We start from the raw sequence: 17854 nt of genomic DNA on the forward strand, positions 1-17854 counted from the left end.
TCTGAGCCCCACACAGTGCCAGCAGCTCTCCTCACAGCTCAGGCACACACAACAATCCTTTTCCAGCCCCAGAACCAAGGACACCGCTGCAGCTCCAGCCCCAAAAGTGCAAACAGCAGGGGAGGGAGGAGAGCAGCCTGGGAGGGTGGGACTGCATCTCCTGGAGCTGGAATTGGACACTGAACCCAGCATGGCAATGGACCAAAGCTTATCAAAGTGTGAGAACCCTGAGCCAGGGCCCATCTGGGGTGCAGCCATGGCCGGGCTCTTGTGCTGCCCAAGGTGTGTCCTGTGAGGGCTGTTAATAAATCCCTGCTTTGTTCTTTAACTCTGCCCAGCCCTGCTCCAGGGAGCCCTCAGGCACCAGCACCATGCCAGGCCAAGCTCTGGCCTTGAACACTTCCAGGGATCCAGGGGCAGCCTCAGTCAGTCAGTTTCATTCATGTGAATTCAATTTTGCACACAACCTTCACTTCTATAGTCACAAACACAAAGGCAGTGGTTGTCTAATGTAAAAACAGATGCACAGTGTGCTAGTAACATCATAAACCTTGAAGAGACACTAGACAAATTCTGGCCACCTTTGAGCACCATCAGGTGGAGCTTCTACTCTTAACATTTCCCTACTGGTTATTTTAAAGGCAGTTCAGTGCCAAAATGTACCCAGAAAAGGGGTTTTGGGGACAAGAGGGAGTCAGTTTGCTGTTAATGCACTGTATCATTTCAGATCCTGATCAAACTAAAAGCCTCTGATGTTTCATGAAACTCCCTAACAGATTCCAGATGAAAAGTGATCAACTGAATTCCCAATGAGGAATTAAATCCCCTCCAGCCCCCCAGTGCTGATCTTCCAGAGCACCTGAGGACTGTCCACTGCACAAATAAACTGCATTTTGAAACTGTCCCACTCCACCTACCCAAATATTTTAAGAGTTTACTGTCCCAGCTTACCAGAATCTAGCAAGGATGAACACTTTGACCTCTTCAAACTGGATGTTCTTTTCAGGGAAGGGTTCAAGGCCACGTTTTCTAAGGACAAAGATCCATTTCTTGGCGATGTCAGTAAATCCCCACAGAGACTAAACCCTAGGAAAGAAGGAAATGGCCAAACTACAATAAAACCAATCAGAAGCAAGTCAAAGCCCAGTATCACCAGCCCTGATTTCCATTTCAGCAGCCTTGAACAGGGAATATTCATTAAAGACAAACCCTCATCCTCACTTTCTGCTGTGAGTTTCTCTGGCTCACTCATACTCAGTCTAATCCTTTCCCAAGGGAATTCCTCTTTCCCTTCCAAGTCTTTGCCTTCCTGCTGCTCTTTATGGTTGTGTTCTTTGCCTTCTTTCCTCTTCCTCCTCAGCTTCTCCTGAGCAGATTTTGACAAGGTCACTTTTATCTGCAAAAAAAAATGAAGCAAAAGTTACCCCAGAACTGAATCACCAGTTCCTGATGCTGGAAAATCAGGATTTTCTCTGATCTGACCCTTCTCTCTCCTGTGTTCATGAGACTTCTGTGCCTCAGGAAAACTCAGCAAATAAATTTAATCCAGTTAAATTTAAGTTAGTTTAACAAATTTAATCTATTTACTGATTTGAATCTGATCCTGCCAAGGGTTCACATGTTCAAGGAAAATCAGAAAATTAAGACACTCTAAATCATTAACTTTGAGTTTCAGTGTTCTTCAAATGTTATTGTAAAGGCTTGTAGAAAGAGTTCCATTTAATTGTTTTTTGACTTTGTATCACCCTTCATTCAGATAAAACTTGCTCCATTTACATTTGCAAATAGTTTTTAACAAACAGCACCACTCCTCAGAAACCAGATTATGGCCAAATATTCAGGAAGGCTTTTAAGAAAAACTTCTGATTGGAGCTGGATTAATTAATCCCTGGGGAAAACCAGACCTGATCCCACCCAGCCACTCCCTCCTCCCACATTGTGCTTGTGCTGTGGCAGCCAGGGAGGGCATTTCCCAGCCCCACTCCTTCCTGCAGCCCCTCTCCAGGGATCTGAGCATGGTGGGAAGCTCCTGGCACATCCATCTGCCATCCAGGTGGCACCAAAAGAAAATCAGGAGCAGCAGCTCGAAGGCTTTGGCTGCTCCAGTCAAACTGCTGCTGTCCCAGCAGAGACTGTGAGTGAGCTGGGCTGGCTCCAGCCCACACCCCCAGGTGAGAAGGGACCAGGCTGGGCAGTTCTTACCTCTCCTTCCTTCCCTGCATGGGAGCAGGAATGGGAAGGGCTGTTCTGCTGGAAGCTTCTCCCTGGGGCTGCCTCTGCTCCCTCCCTGGCACCCTGGACATCCCCATTGGGCACACAGGGCATGGACTGGCTGGCAGCTGGGGCAGGAGGGCTCCCAAAAACACCTGGAGGGCAGAACACGGGGTTACAGACTGCTCTGGGATGGAGGGGACACCAAACCAGCTCGTTCCAGACCGGAATTGTCTATCCAGGAACTGCAACACTCTCAAACATAATTCTTTGTGCTCCCATGGAACTGGGGATTGTGAACGACCTAAAACATTGTACAGATCTTTCTGTTCTTTTCCCACTCTCCAAAGGCACATTTCCTGTCATTTCATAACTCAAAGAGACACAGGGGATGATTTTGGGTCTGTAGTACCTTTGCCAACAACAGCAGCGTCTTCAGATGTGAAACCCAGATCATCCTTTGGTGCAAAACCAGGCACTGACTCTGCAGGGCCTGAAAGCACAAAGAGCACTCACTGTCCCTTGTGTTGGTTATGCTTTGGGACGTGGTTCATCCTCCTAAAATGCCACCCCACGTCTGAATTGATCCTTTTCCTGAACCAGGGCATTGTCAGGCTCTGAAGCCAGCAGGACCTGTTGAACACCCATATGAAGGATGTTCACATCCCACTGACAGGAGCCTGGAGCCAGGCTGGGAGAGCTGGGAATGTTCCCTGGAGAGGAGAAGGCTCCAGGGAGAGCTCAGAGCCCCTGGCAGGGCCTGGAGGGGCTCCAGAAGAGCTGGAGAAGGACAGGACATGGAGAAAGCCTGTGGACACAGCTCCCTCAGCAACTTTCCTCCACCCAGCAGAACCAGAACTGATTGAAGACAATCCCCCACAGTTCACCTGTAGTGCCCTGGGAGGGTGAAACACTCCAGCAGCACTTCACCTCAATTCCCACAGGAAATGAGCTGCTGGCAAGCCTGCAACTCCTCACGTGAGCAGCCTGAAATCCCCGTGTGGCCCCAGAGCAGCTGCAAGCTGTCTTTGGTAAGAGCTGAGGGATGGGGGCTCATTCTGGCCCCTCAGGTGAGTTCTGACAGGAACATACCTGTGCTGGAGGGATGCTCTGCCCCCTCTGTGTCTCTGGGCCTTGCTGGAGATGGCTTTGCAGGATGGGATTTGCTGCCAAGTGCAGGAAAAGTGTCTGACCTGTTCAGATAAACAGATTTTATAGGTGCAATTCTCCACAATGGTCAAAGCCCAGCCAGAAACAACCACAGATTTCAGTTTCTCCATGGCAAAACTATCTCCAGTGTTCCCACAAATGTTCACACTGAGCAGAAAGAGAATTCAGTGGGAATTATTTGATGAGCAGGTCCATTATGAAGAACACCCTAAAGCAAACCCTAATGAGGAAACCTTACACTGGGCTACATTTAGGATACAGCCATAAAGTAAGGAATTGTTTGGCCTGGGCACTGATGATGCTGGCTCCAACCTGGCCAAGGAGAATGACCAAATCCTCCTGCCACAGCAGGGATGAGCTGCTCCCAGCTCAGTACCCAGCAGAGACATTCTCCAGGAAAGTGCTCTTATCTACTGGAATAATTGAAATTCTTTTAAATTTCACATGGTTCTCTGGATATGAAAGACGATGGAACCCAGAGCCTGTGCAACACCCACAACTGTGACTCTTTGGAGCTCCAAGGGAAGGCCCATGCTCCAGGAATGTCCCTGATTCCTGTATCCCATCAGCCATGGCACTTTATCAGCAGACAAACCAAGCCCTCCCCAAAGCAAGCACCCCAAAACCCCACTCCTGGTGCCCAGGCACAGACTGTGGGAACTGACAATGCCAGTTTGTGCCAGCGCTCACAAACCCCCTGAGCTCAACTCCCTGGCATTCTTGGAGCATTCCAAGGCTTTCAGTGGCACCTGGGAGGGACTCTGTCACTTCTCCCAGGTCAGGGTGACTGCCAGGTGTCCCCTGTCCTCCTGGCTGGCTCACAACTGCTGTGGCTGAGGATGGAGTACCAAGCACTGGGTAATGGACATGGCCATGCCTTACAGAGCCTGGCCCAGCCCAAACCAGCACACCCAGGGCTCCTCTTGACTTCTGAGGCATTACACATTTGAATGTGGCATTTGAAAGATTCTTTTTAAAAATGTGATTCAGCAGTGATGCACACGGGGAAGGGATGTGAATATGAATTAGTTCTGGGCTGAACCACTGAAAACCTTCTGTTTGTGAATCACTGCAGGCTCCTTCTGCCTCAAATCCCTTTGCTTTTTATGTTCCCCCTTTTGCTTTGAACTGCATTCACAACAGAATGTCAGCTACATGGAAGGTTCCCTGCTCATGGCAGGGCTGGAATTAGGTGATTTTTCAGGTCACTTCCAACTCAAACCACTCTGGGAGTCTATAAAAGATGCTTTTAGCACACACAAAAATATCTTCAGAACAGAGCTACAAAGAGCTTCATCATGGACTCTGAGAGCAGAGGAGGAGATTTTTGGACTGGAAAATTTGCAGAATTCCTCAGAACTCTTTTTATTCCATTAAACAATAGTTTATACTGCTCATAACCAACTGCGTTATTGCACTTTACAATCAGAGCAGCATTTGTAACCACCCAATTTCTATTTAGAAGTGCTCTGGGAAGGCATTTTAAATTCACAATTATCTCACAGGAATAAATGGAACCAGCTCTTGATCCACAATAAGAAACATCTGTATTGTCTTCCTCTCAACAAACCCAATTCAACTTCCAGGCTGTAATAACCCAACCTCATCCTTCCTCTTCACTCTTGTCCTTCTCACTCCTCTGTTCACTTCTGGCCATGCTCCTGCAGTGCCAGGGAACATCTTTATCAGATATTTACTGCCCCTGGCCCTGCTCCCTGCCCTGGCCTACTGCAGCTTCACGCTGGAAGCCAGAAAAAAATAGAATAACATCATTAAGCAGCTCTTGCCATTTTAGAGAGGAACATAATCCACACAGAAAAATCAGGCTGTTAAGCAAGGCAATCCTATATAAACACGTGGCAGTTAATATCACGATTTAACTAAGGCTGCGTGGAGGTCCCCAGGCTGAGGTGACACCAAGTGACACTCACATCACTCTCCTCCTGGGGGGCAGCGCGGCCACGGGGGAGCCCAGGGACTCCTGGCTGGAAATTCCGCTCTCGCCGGTGGAGGCGGCGCCGGGAGAGGAGCCCAGGGAGGGGCAGTCCCCGGGAAATTCCAGTTTCACCGCAGAGTCGGGGCTCTCCAGCTCCGCCATGCTGCTGCTCAGCTTTGCCCTCTTCTTGGCGGCGCTGCTCCGCAGGGACCTCAGGGAATTCTGCATCTGGATGGGGAAATGACAGGGGGAATCACTGCCCAGGGAAAAGGATTTCAGAGAAATAAAAATGCCTTCAGGAATTCTGCATCTGGATAGGGAAAAATGCCAGGGGCACTCACTGCACAGGGAAAAGGATTTCAGAGAAATAAAAATGCCTTCAGGAATTCTGCATCTGGATAGGGAAAAATGCCAGGGGCACTCACTGCACAGGGAAAAGGATTTCAGAGAAATAAAAATGCCTTCAGGAATTCTGCATCTGGATAGGGAAAAATGCCAGGGGCACTCACTGCACAGGGAAAAGGATTTCAGAGAAATAAAAATGCCTTCAGGAATTCTGCATCTGGATAGGGAAAAATGCCAGGGGCACTCACTGCACAGGGAAAAGGATTTCAGAGAAATAAAAATGCCTTCAGGAATTCTGCATCTGGATAGGGAAAAATGCCAGGGGCACTCACTGCACAGGGAAAAGGATTTCAGAGAAATAAAAATGCCTTCAGGAATTCTGCATCTGGATAGGGAAAAATGCCAGGGGCACTCACTGCACAGGGAAAAGGATTTCAGAGAAATAAAAATGCCTTCAGGAATTCTGCATCTGGATAGGGAAAAATGCCAGGGGCACTCACTGCACAGGGAAAAGGATTTCAGAGAAATAAAAATGCCTTCAGGAATTCTGCATCTGGATAGGGAAAAATGCCAGGGGCACTCACTGCACAGGGAAAAGGATTTCAGAGAAATAAAAATGCCTTCAGGAATTCTGCATCTGGATAGGGAAAAATGCCAGGGGCACTCACTGCACAGGGAAAAGGATTTCAGAGAAATAAAAATGCCTTCAGGAATTCTGCATCTGGATAGGGAAAAATGCCAGGGGCACTCACTGCACAGGGAAAAGGATTTCAGAGAAATAAAAATGCCTTCAGGAATTCTGCATCTGGATAGGGAAAAATGCCAGGGGCACTCACTGCACAGGGAAAAGGATTTCAGAGAAATAAAAATGCCTTCAGGAATTCTGCATCTGGATAGGGAAAAATGCCAGGGGCACTCACTGCACAGGGAAAAGGATTTCAGAGAAATAAAAATGCCTTCAGGAATTCTGCATCTGGATAGGGAAAAATGCCAGGGGCACTCACTGCACAGGGAAAAGGATTTCAGAGAAATAAAAATGCCTTCAGGAATTCTGCATCTGGATAGGGAAAAATGCCAGGGGCACTCACTGCACAGGGAAAAGGATTTCAGAGAAATAAAAATGCCTTCAGGAATTCTGCATCTGGATAGGGAAAAATGCCAGGGGCACTCACTGCACAGGGAAAAGGATTTCAGAGAAATAAAAATGCCTTCAGGAATTCTGCATCTGGATAGGGAAAAATGCCAGGGGCACTCACTGCACAGGGAAAAGGATTTCAGAGAAATAAAAATGCCTTCAGGAATTCTGCATCTGGATAGGGAAAAATGACAGGGGCACTCACTGCACAGGGAAAAGGTTTTTTCAGCTAAATAAAGTCTATTTCTGAGAGTTCAGCCCAGGCCATGGGGTGCTGAAGGCCCAGTGGGCAGTGTGAGCACCACTCACACGGTTTTTGGGGGATTATAATGATCCCTCTCCTGGTTTCACACAGAATCACTGGGTTGGAAGAGACCTACAAGTGATTCAGCAAATTCTTTGTGACACCCAGAGAGGGGTAATGTGTCAGGGACACAGAATTCACAGAGTCACCAGGTTGGAAGAGACCTACAAGATCATCGAGTCCAAGCCAGCCCAAACACCTCAACTCAACCCTGGCACCCAGTGCCACATCCAGGCTGTTTTTAAATACATCCAGAGATGGTTTAAAACCACCTCCCTGGGCAGGCAATTCCACTACTGTTCCACTTTTTCCATAAAGAACTTTTTGCTAATATCCAGCCTAAATTTCCCTTGGTGCAGCTTAAGGCTGTGTCCTCTGGTGCTGTCAGTGCTGCCTGTTTTATCTCACAAGAACAATTGTCCTGTGAGCAAGCACAGCCTCACAGCAGTGCTGCAGCCCAGCTTCCCCTGCAGAGCACAGGGACAGGCTCCTGCTGGAACACACCAACTGCTCTGTGCCTTTCAGTGGGTTAAGGAGGGCTTTGATGGCTGCCAGCACACCTCAGGCTTTTCCCAGCAAATCTGCACATCCTAAAAACAGAACTGTGGAACAGCTTGGAAAGGACCTTAAGGATCATCCCATCCCACCCCTGCCATGGCAGGGACACCTCCCACTGTCCCAGGGTGTCCCAGTGTCCAACCTGGCCTTGGGCACTGCCAGGGATCCAGGGGCAGCCACAGCTGCTCTGGGAAGTCATCCCAGACCCTCCCAGCCAGGAATTCCTTCCCAATATCCCACCTAAACCTCCTCTAAATCATGCAATCAGTGCCCAGCAAGCAGACATCCTACTCAAATGAGCAGGAAAATCTGTAATTATTAGAGTTTAATGCTGCAGCATTCTCCCCTCTTTTGGCTGAGTATTTTTCTTGTTAGAAATTCCTCCTCTGTTTAACACCCCAGGTTCCTTTCAGTGGGAAGCAGAGCACGGAAGGTACAAAGAGAAAGGCAAAGCCAGCAAGTCACAGAATCCCAGACTGGTTTGGGATGGAAGGAACCCTGAAGCTCACCTTGTCCCACAGCAGGGACACCTTCCACCAGCCCAGGCTGCTCCAAGCCCGGGACGCTTCCAGGGATGGGGAACACTGACCAAAGTGCATTCATCCCATTTCACCCACCTCTTCTTGGTCCACCTCCTCGGGCTCCAGGTGCAGCTCTGCCAGCCCTGCTGCCAGCTCCGTGCCCTCCCTGCTGCCAGGGGGCTCCCGGGGGCTGGGCAGGCGCGGGATGGGGGGCACGGGCCGGGCCCCCCGCAGCCCCTGGGCCCTGCCCAGGGCAGCCCTCAGCTGCAGGGGGGGCTTCTCCAGCTGCAGGGAATGCTTCTCCAGCTGCAGGGGGGGCTTCTCCAGCGGGCTGTCCCCTGGAACACACAGGGACTGTCAGGGACAGCGCCAGGACAAGCTTCACCTCTCACTTCTGTGTCTATAAAAGTCCTTCTGCCACGGAATGAGTGTTAAAAACACACTTGTGCAGGCTCAGGTATCAGTTTATTCCACTTTTAGTGCCTCCTTCCTTTAGGAAAATATAAATGAGTGTTTCATGCATGTGCACACCAACATAGAATCAAAATATCCTCAGCTGGAAGGGACACAAGGATCACCAAAGTCCATGCACGTGCCCTTAGTCCCTTTAAAAAGCAATTAACTTCTTTCATTAAGAGAAAAACACTCATCCACAAACTTCCATGGAAGGTGCTATAACAACAAAGGTACTCCAAAGAACCAGAGAAAAATCAAAATGCAAATGGAAAACATGTGGTAAGTGATAAATACAATCACAAATAATAAATACAATAATAAAGCAAGCAATAAATACATCTACAAGGCAGAGTCCCATTCCAGGGGCAGGAAATTCCCAAAGCATTCAGTTGGAAATTTTCTATATACGCACAAAAATATGGGTCTCAGTGAAGATGAAATTTCAAACAGATTTCTTTAATCAGTGCAAAATTTTGTGTGGAAACTGTTACTTTGTCTCAGAAACCTCCTGAGTGATTAGGAAGCAGTTTAACCTAAACAGAGAGTAAAGGTATTTTTACCCAGGGGGGTGGAACTGGATGAGTTTTAAGATCTCTTCCAACCCAGACCATTCTGGGATTCCATGATTCAAATGAAGAGGCAAAAAGGCAAAATGCACTGAGTAACCCTTCTCTTGCACATGGATTAATTAGGGTTTGAACAGCAACAGGTATTTCTGCACAGACTTTCCCTAAAAGTGCTCCATTTTGGGGTTTATTTGAGTTGGAAGACAGCCCTTGCCCTGAGACATTAAGAAAAGCAGAGCTGTAGATATTTTGCTTTATGACAAATCCAAAGGCTCCACTTGTGAAGAGAAGCCTGCAGGGATGTGAGCAGTGAAACCCTAAGTGAATAAGTAAATAAATCAATAAATCCCTCCCATTCCTAACTGCACCTGAGGCACTGCCCAATTCCCTCTCATCTGCCACTGTGGATTTTCTGACCACTGAAAGATCCCTCAAAATACAACCCCCAAATCCCTTTTTATCACACTGAGACAGTTCCCACCTGTGCTGTCTCCTGGCTTTTGGCTGAGCAGCTGCTTCTGGCCACCAGGCTTAGGCAGCCCCTGGAAGCTTTTGAGAGGCCAGGAGCTGGAGAGGCTCCTGGGATCCTCCTGGGACTTCCCTGCAGAGGCAGCAGGAGCAGAGAGGTGCTTGGGGCTGTTCCTGGGGGATGACAGGGGGAAGGAGGGCAGGATGAAGGTGCCCTGGCTGGCACTGGGACCTTGGAAGGACATGGTGGGCTCTGCCTGAGTGCAAAAACTTCTTTGGGTCTTGCTGGAAAAGCTGAGGCTGGAACAAACTGAGAAAAGAGAACAGGGCTTGTGGTAACTGGGTCTTGTAATAAGAATTTATCATTAAATAATATACCATAAGAATGATTTCCAGTGAAATAATGCACCATAAAAATAATTTCCAATGAAACAATCTATCATTATTTATCATTATTATTTCATATTATTATTTCAATATTACTATTATTTCCAATGAAATAATCTATCATGAGAAATTATTAATTCCCCATGAAATAATGCACCACTAGGCAGTCAGAGCCTGAAGGTTTTGCCCAAGCAAGCAGACCAATCAACCAGCTTCATTCTGCAAACTGCATACCCCTCCACACGTGAGTTTAAGCCTTAAAACGATTTCTCAGGCATGTTTTGGAGAGCTGCATCTAAAACACACAGTGATGCAAGTAGATCAAACACTGCTGTGATCCTCCCACAGCAGCTCCTTTTCTCTAACAGCCTGACACAGCCGGAGATCAAAGGTGGGGCTGTGAATTAACAGCCACTAATTAACTCTCACAGGAAGGAGGAGCCATCTGGACGGGGCCTGACCAACCTTTCAGTAACAGTTTCCATTTCTTGGGGAAGCAAAGGAACAAAGAGACAGCTCCAAAGTGACATGCCCTGCCTTGGGCCACTGGAGAAGCCACCTACCTTTGTCCTGCTGCCAGTTATTCAGTCCCAAAAACTGCAAATCAGAGCCCACACTGCCACTCCTCCCACGTGGGTATCCAAGTGTGCCACATTTCCCTGAAATCTGGGGCTGATGAGAGCCCAGAGCACCTTGCAAAAAAGAACACAAAGAACCAAATCAATATTCACACGTGGTGTCCAACAGAGAATATCCAATAATATTTCACACGGAATGCAGACTCTGTGTAGCTCTGAGTGGGAAACTCACACTCCAAGTACTTCATTCCAGAGTCTCTAAGCAACCTCAAAAAGCAGCTCAGAGAGAAAAAGGGAAAAGGACTGGCTGCTCTTCCAGGGCACTGCTCCAGCTGGGAATTGCACGGGGGCAAAAGAACCCCCTGGAACAATCCCCTCTTTGAGTGTGTGACAGTGAGGGGCAGCAAACACCTTAAAACCCAAGGGAGCAAACTTGGCAAGGCCAGGACTCCCCAGAGGGGACAAGGACAGAGCCCAGGGCCTCCCTCAGGTCTGGTCTTGCCCAGGCTTTGCAGACCCTTCTGGCTGCTGGAATGTGCCAGACAACAAGAGGCCAGTCTCTGGGAATCACTCCAAGAGAAGCAAGTCCAGCTTGCAAATGCCCCACGTCCTCTGTGATTTCATTGATCTTCTCCAGGTCATGGAGTAATCTCTAGGAATCAGAAGTCTTCTTTGAATGACAAAAGCTGGGGAATTCTAGGGACTCTTCATAGGTTTAATGTGGCCTTTTTGTAGTTGTTCATTTACTAATTTTTTCAGAGCATTCAATTTTTTCAAGAAGCCACTGATCAATCCAAATTGGCTGATTGGTTTTCTAAGATAACTTCAGAGTGGGAGGAGTTGTGGTTTCCATCAAAAACCCACTTCTACCTTTGCTCCCCACTGGGACAACACGTCTCTTCTCCCATACTGTGATGGGTTTCTTCTCTACAAATTCATTTCCCACACTGGAACACTAAAATCTGTCTTGCCTTGGCAGCTGCAGCACGTCCCTGTGCCCCACTCACCAGCACCAAGGGCAGAGTGCTCAGAGGTCAGCTCCACAGCGGGCTGGAATAAAGTCCTGGAAGCTCTGCTCCTGCTGAAAAGCAGCTCACCACTGCCTGGGATCCCCTGCGAGGGCCGCAGCTTCGGGGAGTGCAGGGAATCATTGCAGGGAAAAACAGCAAAATAAACTGTGTGAAATGAAAGCACAGCCCTGCTCTGGGCAAACAGCACAGCTACCAACATTCCCACACAAGCTTTACTTTCCCACCTACCCAACATTCACATCTTTTAAGCATTAAGAAGTATTTTAGCTGTTTTGCAGGTCTTACTAAAATACAGGTTAAAACTACTCACACTGAAAGGGAAATAAAACCCCAGCAAAATACACTGACAAAGAACTGAACTATTTTAAAAATTAAATTTTAAAAACTAAACATTGGCCATTTGAATTATGTGGTTTAGATGGGGAAGTGTTTAAATAGACAACAGAACCCCAAAATCCCAGAATGGAACAAGCACACACTCCAGATCTTTGCAAACCACATACTTCAGTCAAAAACTGCACCTGGCAACACCAGCAGCTTTTACTGGCTACAGGTAGGGAGAAAATCTCAATAATGTCAATATTTAACAAAGAAAAGGTCATGCTTTAAATAGATTCTGATTTAATTAGCAAAATCAGTGATTTAAATCATTCCCAAGCTGTATTTACTTTCCTCTCCCTTCTGAGGGACACAAGAGGAAAAGAAGAGCAGGAAAATGCTGAAGTGGTTTATTCCAGGTTAATACAAGTTGGGATAAAAGATGTGAGACCTTGGCATTCCCAAGGCAATCACCAAACATCATTCCATCCACAGATCCTTCAGTCCCTAATGAAACACTCCTTGTACAAACCACCCCAGCCTGGTTTCAGCTGGGAGAGAGGGAATTTTCTGCTCAGGAGCTGGTACAGGATAAACTTCCATCCCATTTTCCCATACAGACAAAGCCACATATGCAGAAGGAGTAAATTCCAACACTGCCATGACTGTACAGCTTCTCTCAGCTGTTCCCATCCCAGCTCCAGGAGTGAAAACTCTGCTTCCCTGTACCCAAATTATAATTACAGCATTGCAAATTCACTGAACACAGGCTTGGAGGAGGTGGGAAATACAGCAAACCCACAGCTGCCAGATGCTTCCCCTGGGATAACAAATCCTAGCAAAGGGATTTCTCAAAAGGGTTCAGATTCCTTTAAATTCCACAAATGTTGGAAAATACCTGAATCCATCCACCACAGGAATTGGTAACTTGGTTATCAAAGCACAGCCCTTGAGAGTGACCCATGATGGAATCCTGGAATGGTTTGGGTGGAAAGGGATCTTAAATGCCATCCCATCCCATCCCATCCTATCCACTGGCCCAGGCTGCTCCAAGCCCCAGTGTCCAAGCTGGAATCACAGCAAACATTCCCTCCCTGCATCCCTTCCCTGTGGAGCTGTGCCACCACGGTGCTCCTAATCCAACACCAGCAGCATCAGCAGTGTTGTCCCAGAAAGAGACCAACACCACACAAAGACACAACAACATCTCCCCAAAATCCTCTCCCAGCTCCAGAAAAAGCAGGGCTCAGGTCCCAGGAGGACACCCAAGGAAGGGACACCTTTATCCCACACACTGCTCAGCCTCTGTGCCCCTCTGACCTTTGGAAAACAAAGAGGTTTTGTTCCATAAATCAGATTTCCATTTCCCAGGTCATCTGAACACTCCACAAAGCCCAGCTATCAGTTTCTCCAGTTAGCACATCAATATGGAAATGAGAAGATTTCCACACAAAGTAGGGGGAGATCCCAGAGTTCACATGAACTTTGTGAAAGGCCTTGAATGCCCAGTGAAATGTTCAAATGCTCCTCTTTCCCCCAAAAGGACCCTCTGGGCACCCAAAGGTACCTTCAGCAGCAGGGAGGGGCCTGCAGGCTCTGTGTGTCCCAGGGGTAGCTCTCACCCTGCAATATTCAATATTCCAACCTGCCCTTGAACACCTGAACAGCTCCAGGGATGGAGAACCCACAGCTCTGCAGAGGCTGCCAGACAAACCCCTGAGGTCCATGTGCCTTATCTACCTTTCCTTTTTAGTACACATTAACTTACACATGTTTTACTCACACCTTATCTGATCAGGAAAGTCTAGACACAGCCTTGGACAGCCACCCTGTAACATGACCCTAAAAATACTGGCAGGGAAACAGCTTTAAACATTAAGCTACTTCTATGCATCCTTTCAGCCACAGAATGACTCCAAAAGTTAATTTTTAAGCAAATTCATTTCAAAGGAATGTCTGAATTAATAATTAATATTTGACATGTCCAGAAACCAGTCGACTGCCTGAGATTTAGGCATGATAAATGCATTTTCCTTACTGGGGGAGCTAAGGGCAGCTGCTAACTCCCCACACAGATGCTGATTGCTGGAGGGACAGCAGCTTGACACACAGCCCCTGGAATGTCTTCAGCCCAGGGAACACCAGCCAGCTTTGCACTCCCAGACTGAAAACACAATTCACCTCCCTGCATCCACGACAGATCCATGGAATGTCCTGAGCTGGAGGGACCCACAGGGATCATCCCAGACCCCCAGCAATCCCACCCTGGGCATCCCTGGCAGCTCCTGGAGCTCTGGCAGCCTGGGGCCGTGCCCATTCCTGGGGAGCCTGGGCAGTGCCAGCCCCCTCTGGATAAGAGCCTTTCCTGAGCTCCAGCCTGACCTGCCCTGGCCCAGCTCCAGCTGCTCCCTCTGGTCACCAGCATCACAGGACAGTGTCCCCTGCCCCAGTCTTCAGTCAGATGTGATGAGACAAAGGATCAGGATGTGAAGAAGGAGCAGCAAAGGTGTCAACTACAGCAGCCAGGTAAATACTCCACCATTAAACCTCCCCAGTGTTTTAAGTTTCCGTTACAGTAACTGGACCTGGACTCCAATTCATCCTGTGCCCAATCGGGTTCCCACTGCCAGAGGGCAGGGATGGATGGGAGATTGGGAACTGGGAATTGCTGGCTGGGCTGGAATTGCCAGAGCAGCTGTGGCTGCCCCTGGATCCCTGGCAGTGCCCAAGGCCAGGCTGGACACTGGGACACCCTGGGACAGTGGGAGGTGTCCCTGCCATGGCAGGGGTGGCTCTGGTGGGATCTGAGGTCCCTTCCCACCCAAACCGTTCCAGGAACTGGTGATTTACACCTTCTCCAAAGACATTTCACACACCTTCAAACCAAACAGAACCCATAAGCTCCTTGCTTTCTCTCCCTCTCTGCAGGGCTGGCATCTCCTCCCACGTTACAGAGATAAACACAACCACATGTACAGAGGGTTCCTTCCTCTCAGAAAAGGACAGAGCCCCTCCCTGACTTCCCTGGAGAGGGGCTGTCCCAGGCAGGGAATGTTCCTCCTTTCCAAGCCCCAGCCAGGTGTTGGTGCCTGTATTAACTTGCTTTTTGTTCACAGCTGCAGGAAACCAGCAGAGCTTGGCCCAACCTCCCAGCAGAACACTGGCACTGGTTTTTGTGGGGTTTTTTTACAAGCTGTATTAATTAATACTGAAAAACTGTTCCAAAAAGGAAACCCTTATTGTTCCAGAGGTGTTTCCTACACATCTTGTTGTCTCAACCCTTGCTGCAGATATCCCAAGGGAACTGATTCAGCAGCTCAGGAAGACACAGATGTCTGTAGGAGCCTCGGGAGAGGTAACACAGGCACCAAGGAAAGAGATGAGCATTCAAGTCTAGGCATGACCTCCAAGGTTTGACAGTACAGAAACATGAACTGAGTTTATTTGGTTAAGAGCCTGCCCCAGAGCCAGGCTGCAGAGGAGCACTCACTGTCCATGACCTCATCCAGCCCAGCAACAAGTTACCAAGCAACTGAGAATTAAAATCTGAGTACGCAAATGTGGCACTGAGGAATCTGCTCTGCACAGCCTCTCATTTCCTGAGGAGCTCTGTTTGCTTCAGCTCCCTCACAGGAGATGAAGTTATGGTAAATCAAATGTGTCCACTTTAAAAAAAACCGTAACACAACAGAAAAACCACCTCACAGAGACACAACCACCTGTGGGATCCAAAACACTGGCAAAGCAAAAGGAACCTGGACAGTTTTCCAGAGGTTCCTCCCCTTTCCAGCTGCTGACGTGGTCAGTAGGTGATTACACCCAAACTCAGCCAGAATCCTTATTCCAGCCTGACCTACATTTTTCCTGGTTGGATCAGCCCAAAGAGCAAGAGCCACACAGGCACTTGGCAGCCAGCAGGTTTATCCCGAAGAGCCCTGGCTCGGCCCCATCCCGCAGCTCTGCCTTCAGAGCCTGAGCTGAAGGACTTGCTCAGTTTTCCCCCCAACAGGAAACTCTCTGCAGTCAGTCCCACACCTTCAAACACAAACATACAAATAAAGGCTGTTTTCCCCAGTTTTGCTCATTCCCAGTGGTTCACCTGCCATTGCTGACATGTCAGAGTCAAGTCACTACTGTCAGACCTAAGGAGTGTCTCAGCTAGTCCAGCTAACCTCATAAAAAGATTCATATTTTTTGTTGTAAGCAATAAGTAGTCTGGTAAATTGCTTGGCTGAATCTGGCATAAGGAATTCCCAAATTTACCTTCCCAGAGCGATCTGAGTGTACAGACCCATAAAACAGCAGCCATACCTCCCAAACATCACTTAACAAGCCCCTGACACCTCTCCATCCTCCCTTTGGGAACGCCTTAAGCACACAGGCACCCAGGGAGTTACATACCTGCTCCACACCCTTCGCGACGGGCATCCTCACCCCCGAGCCACCTTCCCTGTCCGCAGCCGGCTCGTTCTCCCAGGGCAGCTTGCTTTTGCCTCTGCCGGCGCTCAGGACCCTCCTGGGGCTCAGTCCCCGCTGGGCACAGGCGGGGCCGTGCAGCGCATCGCCGGGGTGCGCGCAGAGCCCGTGCGCGCTCCGGCTCCTGCTGCCCATCAGCAGCCACTCGGTGTCGGCGCCGGGCGGCGGGCAGGGCCCGCGGCAGTGGCCGGACGAGGGCAAGGGCACGCCGTACTCCACGAGCCCCTGCTCGCCCAGCCTGGGCAGCACCTTCCTGGCCAGGCGGGCCCGCACGGCGTGCGCCACCCCCGCGCCGCCGGCCCGCAGCTCCACCGCGTCCAGGGCGCGGAGCAGCGCGCCCGCGTTGCCGGGACCCAGGGCCGAGGCCAGCGCGGCGAACGCCTCCATGGCAGCGTGCCGGACCCTGCGCTTGGCGTCCAGCAGCGCCGGCGCCAGGGCGGCCGCCAGCTGGGGCAGGTCCAGCTCGGCGGCGGGGTAGGCGAGCAGCGCGGCGATGCACGTGTTGAGCAGCTCCTCGCGGAGCCGGGCGCTGCGGTGCCGCAGCAGCCGCTCCTGCAGCAGCAGGCGCAGCACGGGCCGCGGGCCGGCCGCCGCCATCAGCCGCAGCAGCAGCCGGGCTCCGTGCCCGGCCCGTCCTCAGCGGGGCCGCGGAGCTCCGTGCCCGGCCCGTCCTCAGCGGGGCCGCGGAGCTCCGTGCCCGGCCCGTCCTCAGCGGGGCCGCGGGGCTCCGTGCCCGGCCCGTCCTCAGCGGGGCTGCAGAGCTCCGTGTCTTCCTGCGGGCCGGGAGCCTCCGTGCCCGAGCCGTTGTGAGCATGGCCGGGGAGCTCCGTGCCCGGCCCGTCCTCAGCGGGACCGGGGGGCTCCGTGTCCGAACCGTCGTGAGTGGGGCCGGGAACATCCGTGCCCGAACCGTTCAAAGCGGGGCCAGGGGGATGCGAGTCCGAACCGTTGTGAGCGGGGCCGCAGGGCGCCGTGCCCGGACCGTTGTGAGCGGGGCCGGAGGGCTCCGTGCCGTCCTCACCGCCCTGCGCGGAGCCGCCGCGCTCCCAGGCCCGGCCGCGGCCCCGCGGAGCGGCGGCTCCGGGCGGCGGCTCCGCCATGGCCCGAGGCCGCGGCCATGGGCGGCCCTCAGGCCCCGCCCAGCAACGCCGCCGTCGCCAGGGGGCGTCGCGTGCCGCGCCGGCGCGGGGCCGACCACGCCGCGGCGAGCGGGGGGGGGACACGCGTACCTCCGCTACTTCTCCTCAGGCCGCTGCTGGCGGGACGGGACGCGGGCGCTGTGGCGAAGAAACGGAGAGCAGCGTCGCGCGAGCGGCGGGGATGGAGTGAAGCAGAACCTCTGGGGAAGCGAAACCGCGGCGTGCCCCCCGCGCGGTGCGCTGTGTGGTACCGCC

The 17854-nt window shown here is 50.7% G+C and overlaps 1 protein-coding gene across 6 annotated transcripts in view; it reads right to left on the bottom strand.

The window, feature by feature from the left end:
* TOGARAM1 (TOG array regulator of axonemal microtubules 1) overlaps positions 1-16737 on the bottom strand; it is a 32268-nt gene extending 15531 nt beyond the window's left edge. For 2 of the 6 annotated variants that reach the window (XM_041458458.1, XM_041458463.1), the window contains exons 1-12: positions 16386-16737; positions 12883-12957; positions 11643-11763; positions 10621-10749; positions 9684-9980; positions 8277-8518; positions 5313-5545; positions 3304-3404; positions 2624-2704; positions 2203-2366; positions 1222-1396; positions 952-1110 (exon numbers count right to left, since the gene is read on the bottom strand). In XM_041458458.1, the coding sequence (XP_041314392.1) occupies positions 952-1110; positions 1222-1396; positions 2203-2366; positions 2624-2704; positions 3304-3404; positions 5313-5545; positions 8277-8518; positions 9684-9980; positions 10621-10749; positions 11643-11763; positions 12883-12957; positions 16386-16595 (1987 nt within the window). In that variant the 5' untranslated portion in view covers positions 16596-16737. Of the gene's footprint in view, positions 1-951; positions 1111-1209; positions 1397-2202; positions 2367-2623; positions 2705-3303; positions 3405-5312; positions 5546-8276; positions 8519-9683; positions 9981-10620; positions 10750-11642; positions 11764-12882; positions 12958-16385 lie in introns of all 6 variants that reach the window. The other 4 variants (XM_041458460.1, XM_041458459.1, XM_041458461.1 and 1 more) reach the window with 4 other exon arrangements.
* Positions 16738-17854: the final 1117 nt, after the last annotated feature.

This window comes from Pyrgilauda ruficollis, unplaced genomic scaffold, assembly GCF_017590135.1.
Source record: "Pyrgilauda ruficollis isolate IOZ18807 unplaced genomic scaffold, ASM1759013v1 scaffold129, whole genome shotgun sequence".
Lineage (NCBI taxonomy): Eukaryota > Metazoa > Chordata > Aves > Passeriformes > Passeridae > Pyrgilauda > Pyrgilauda ruficollis.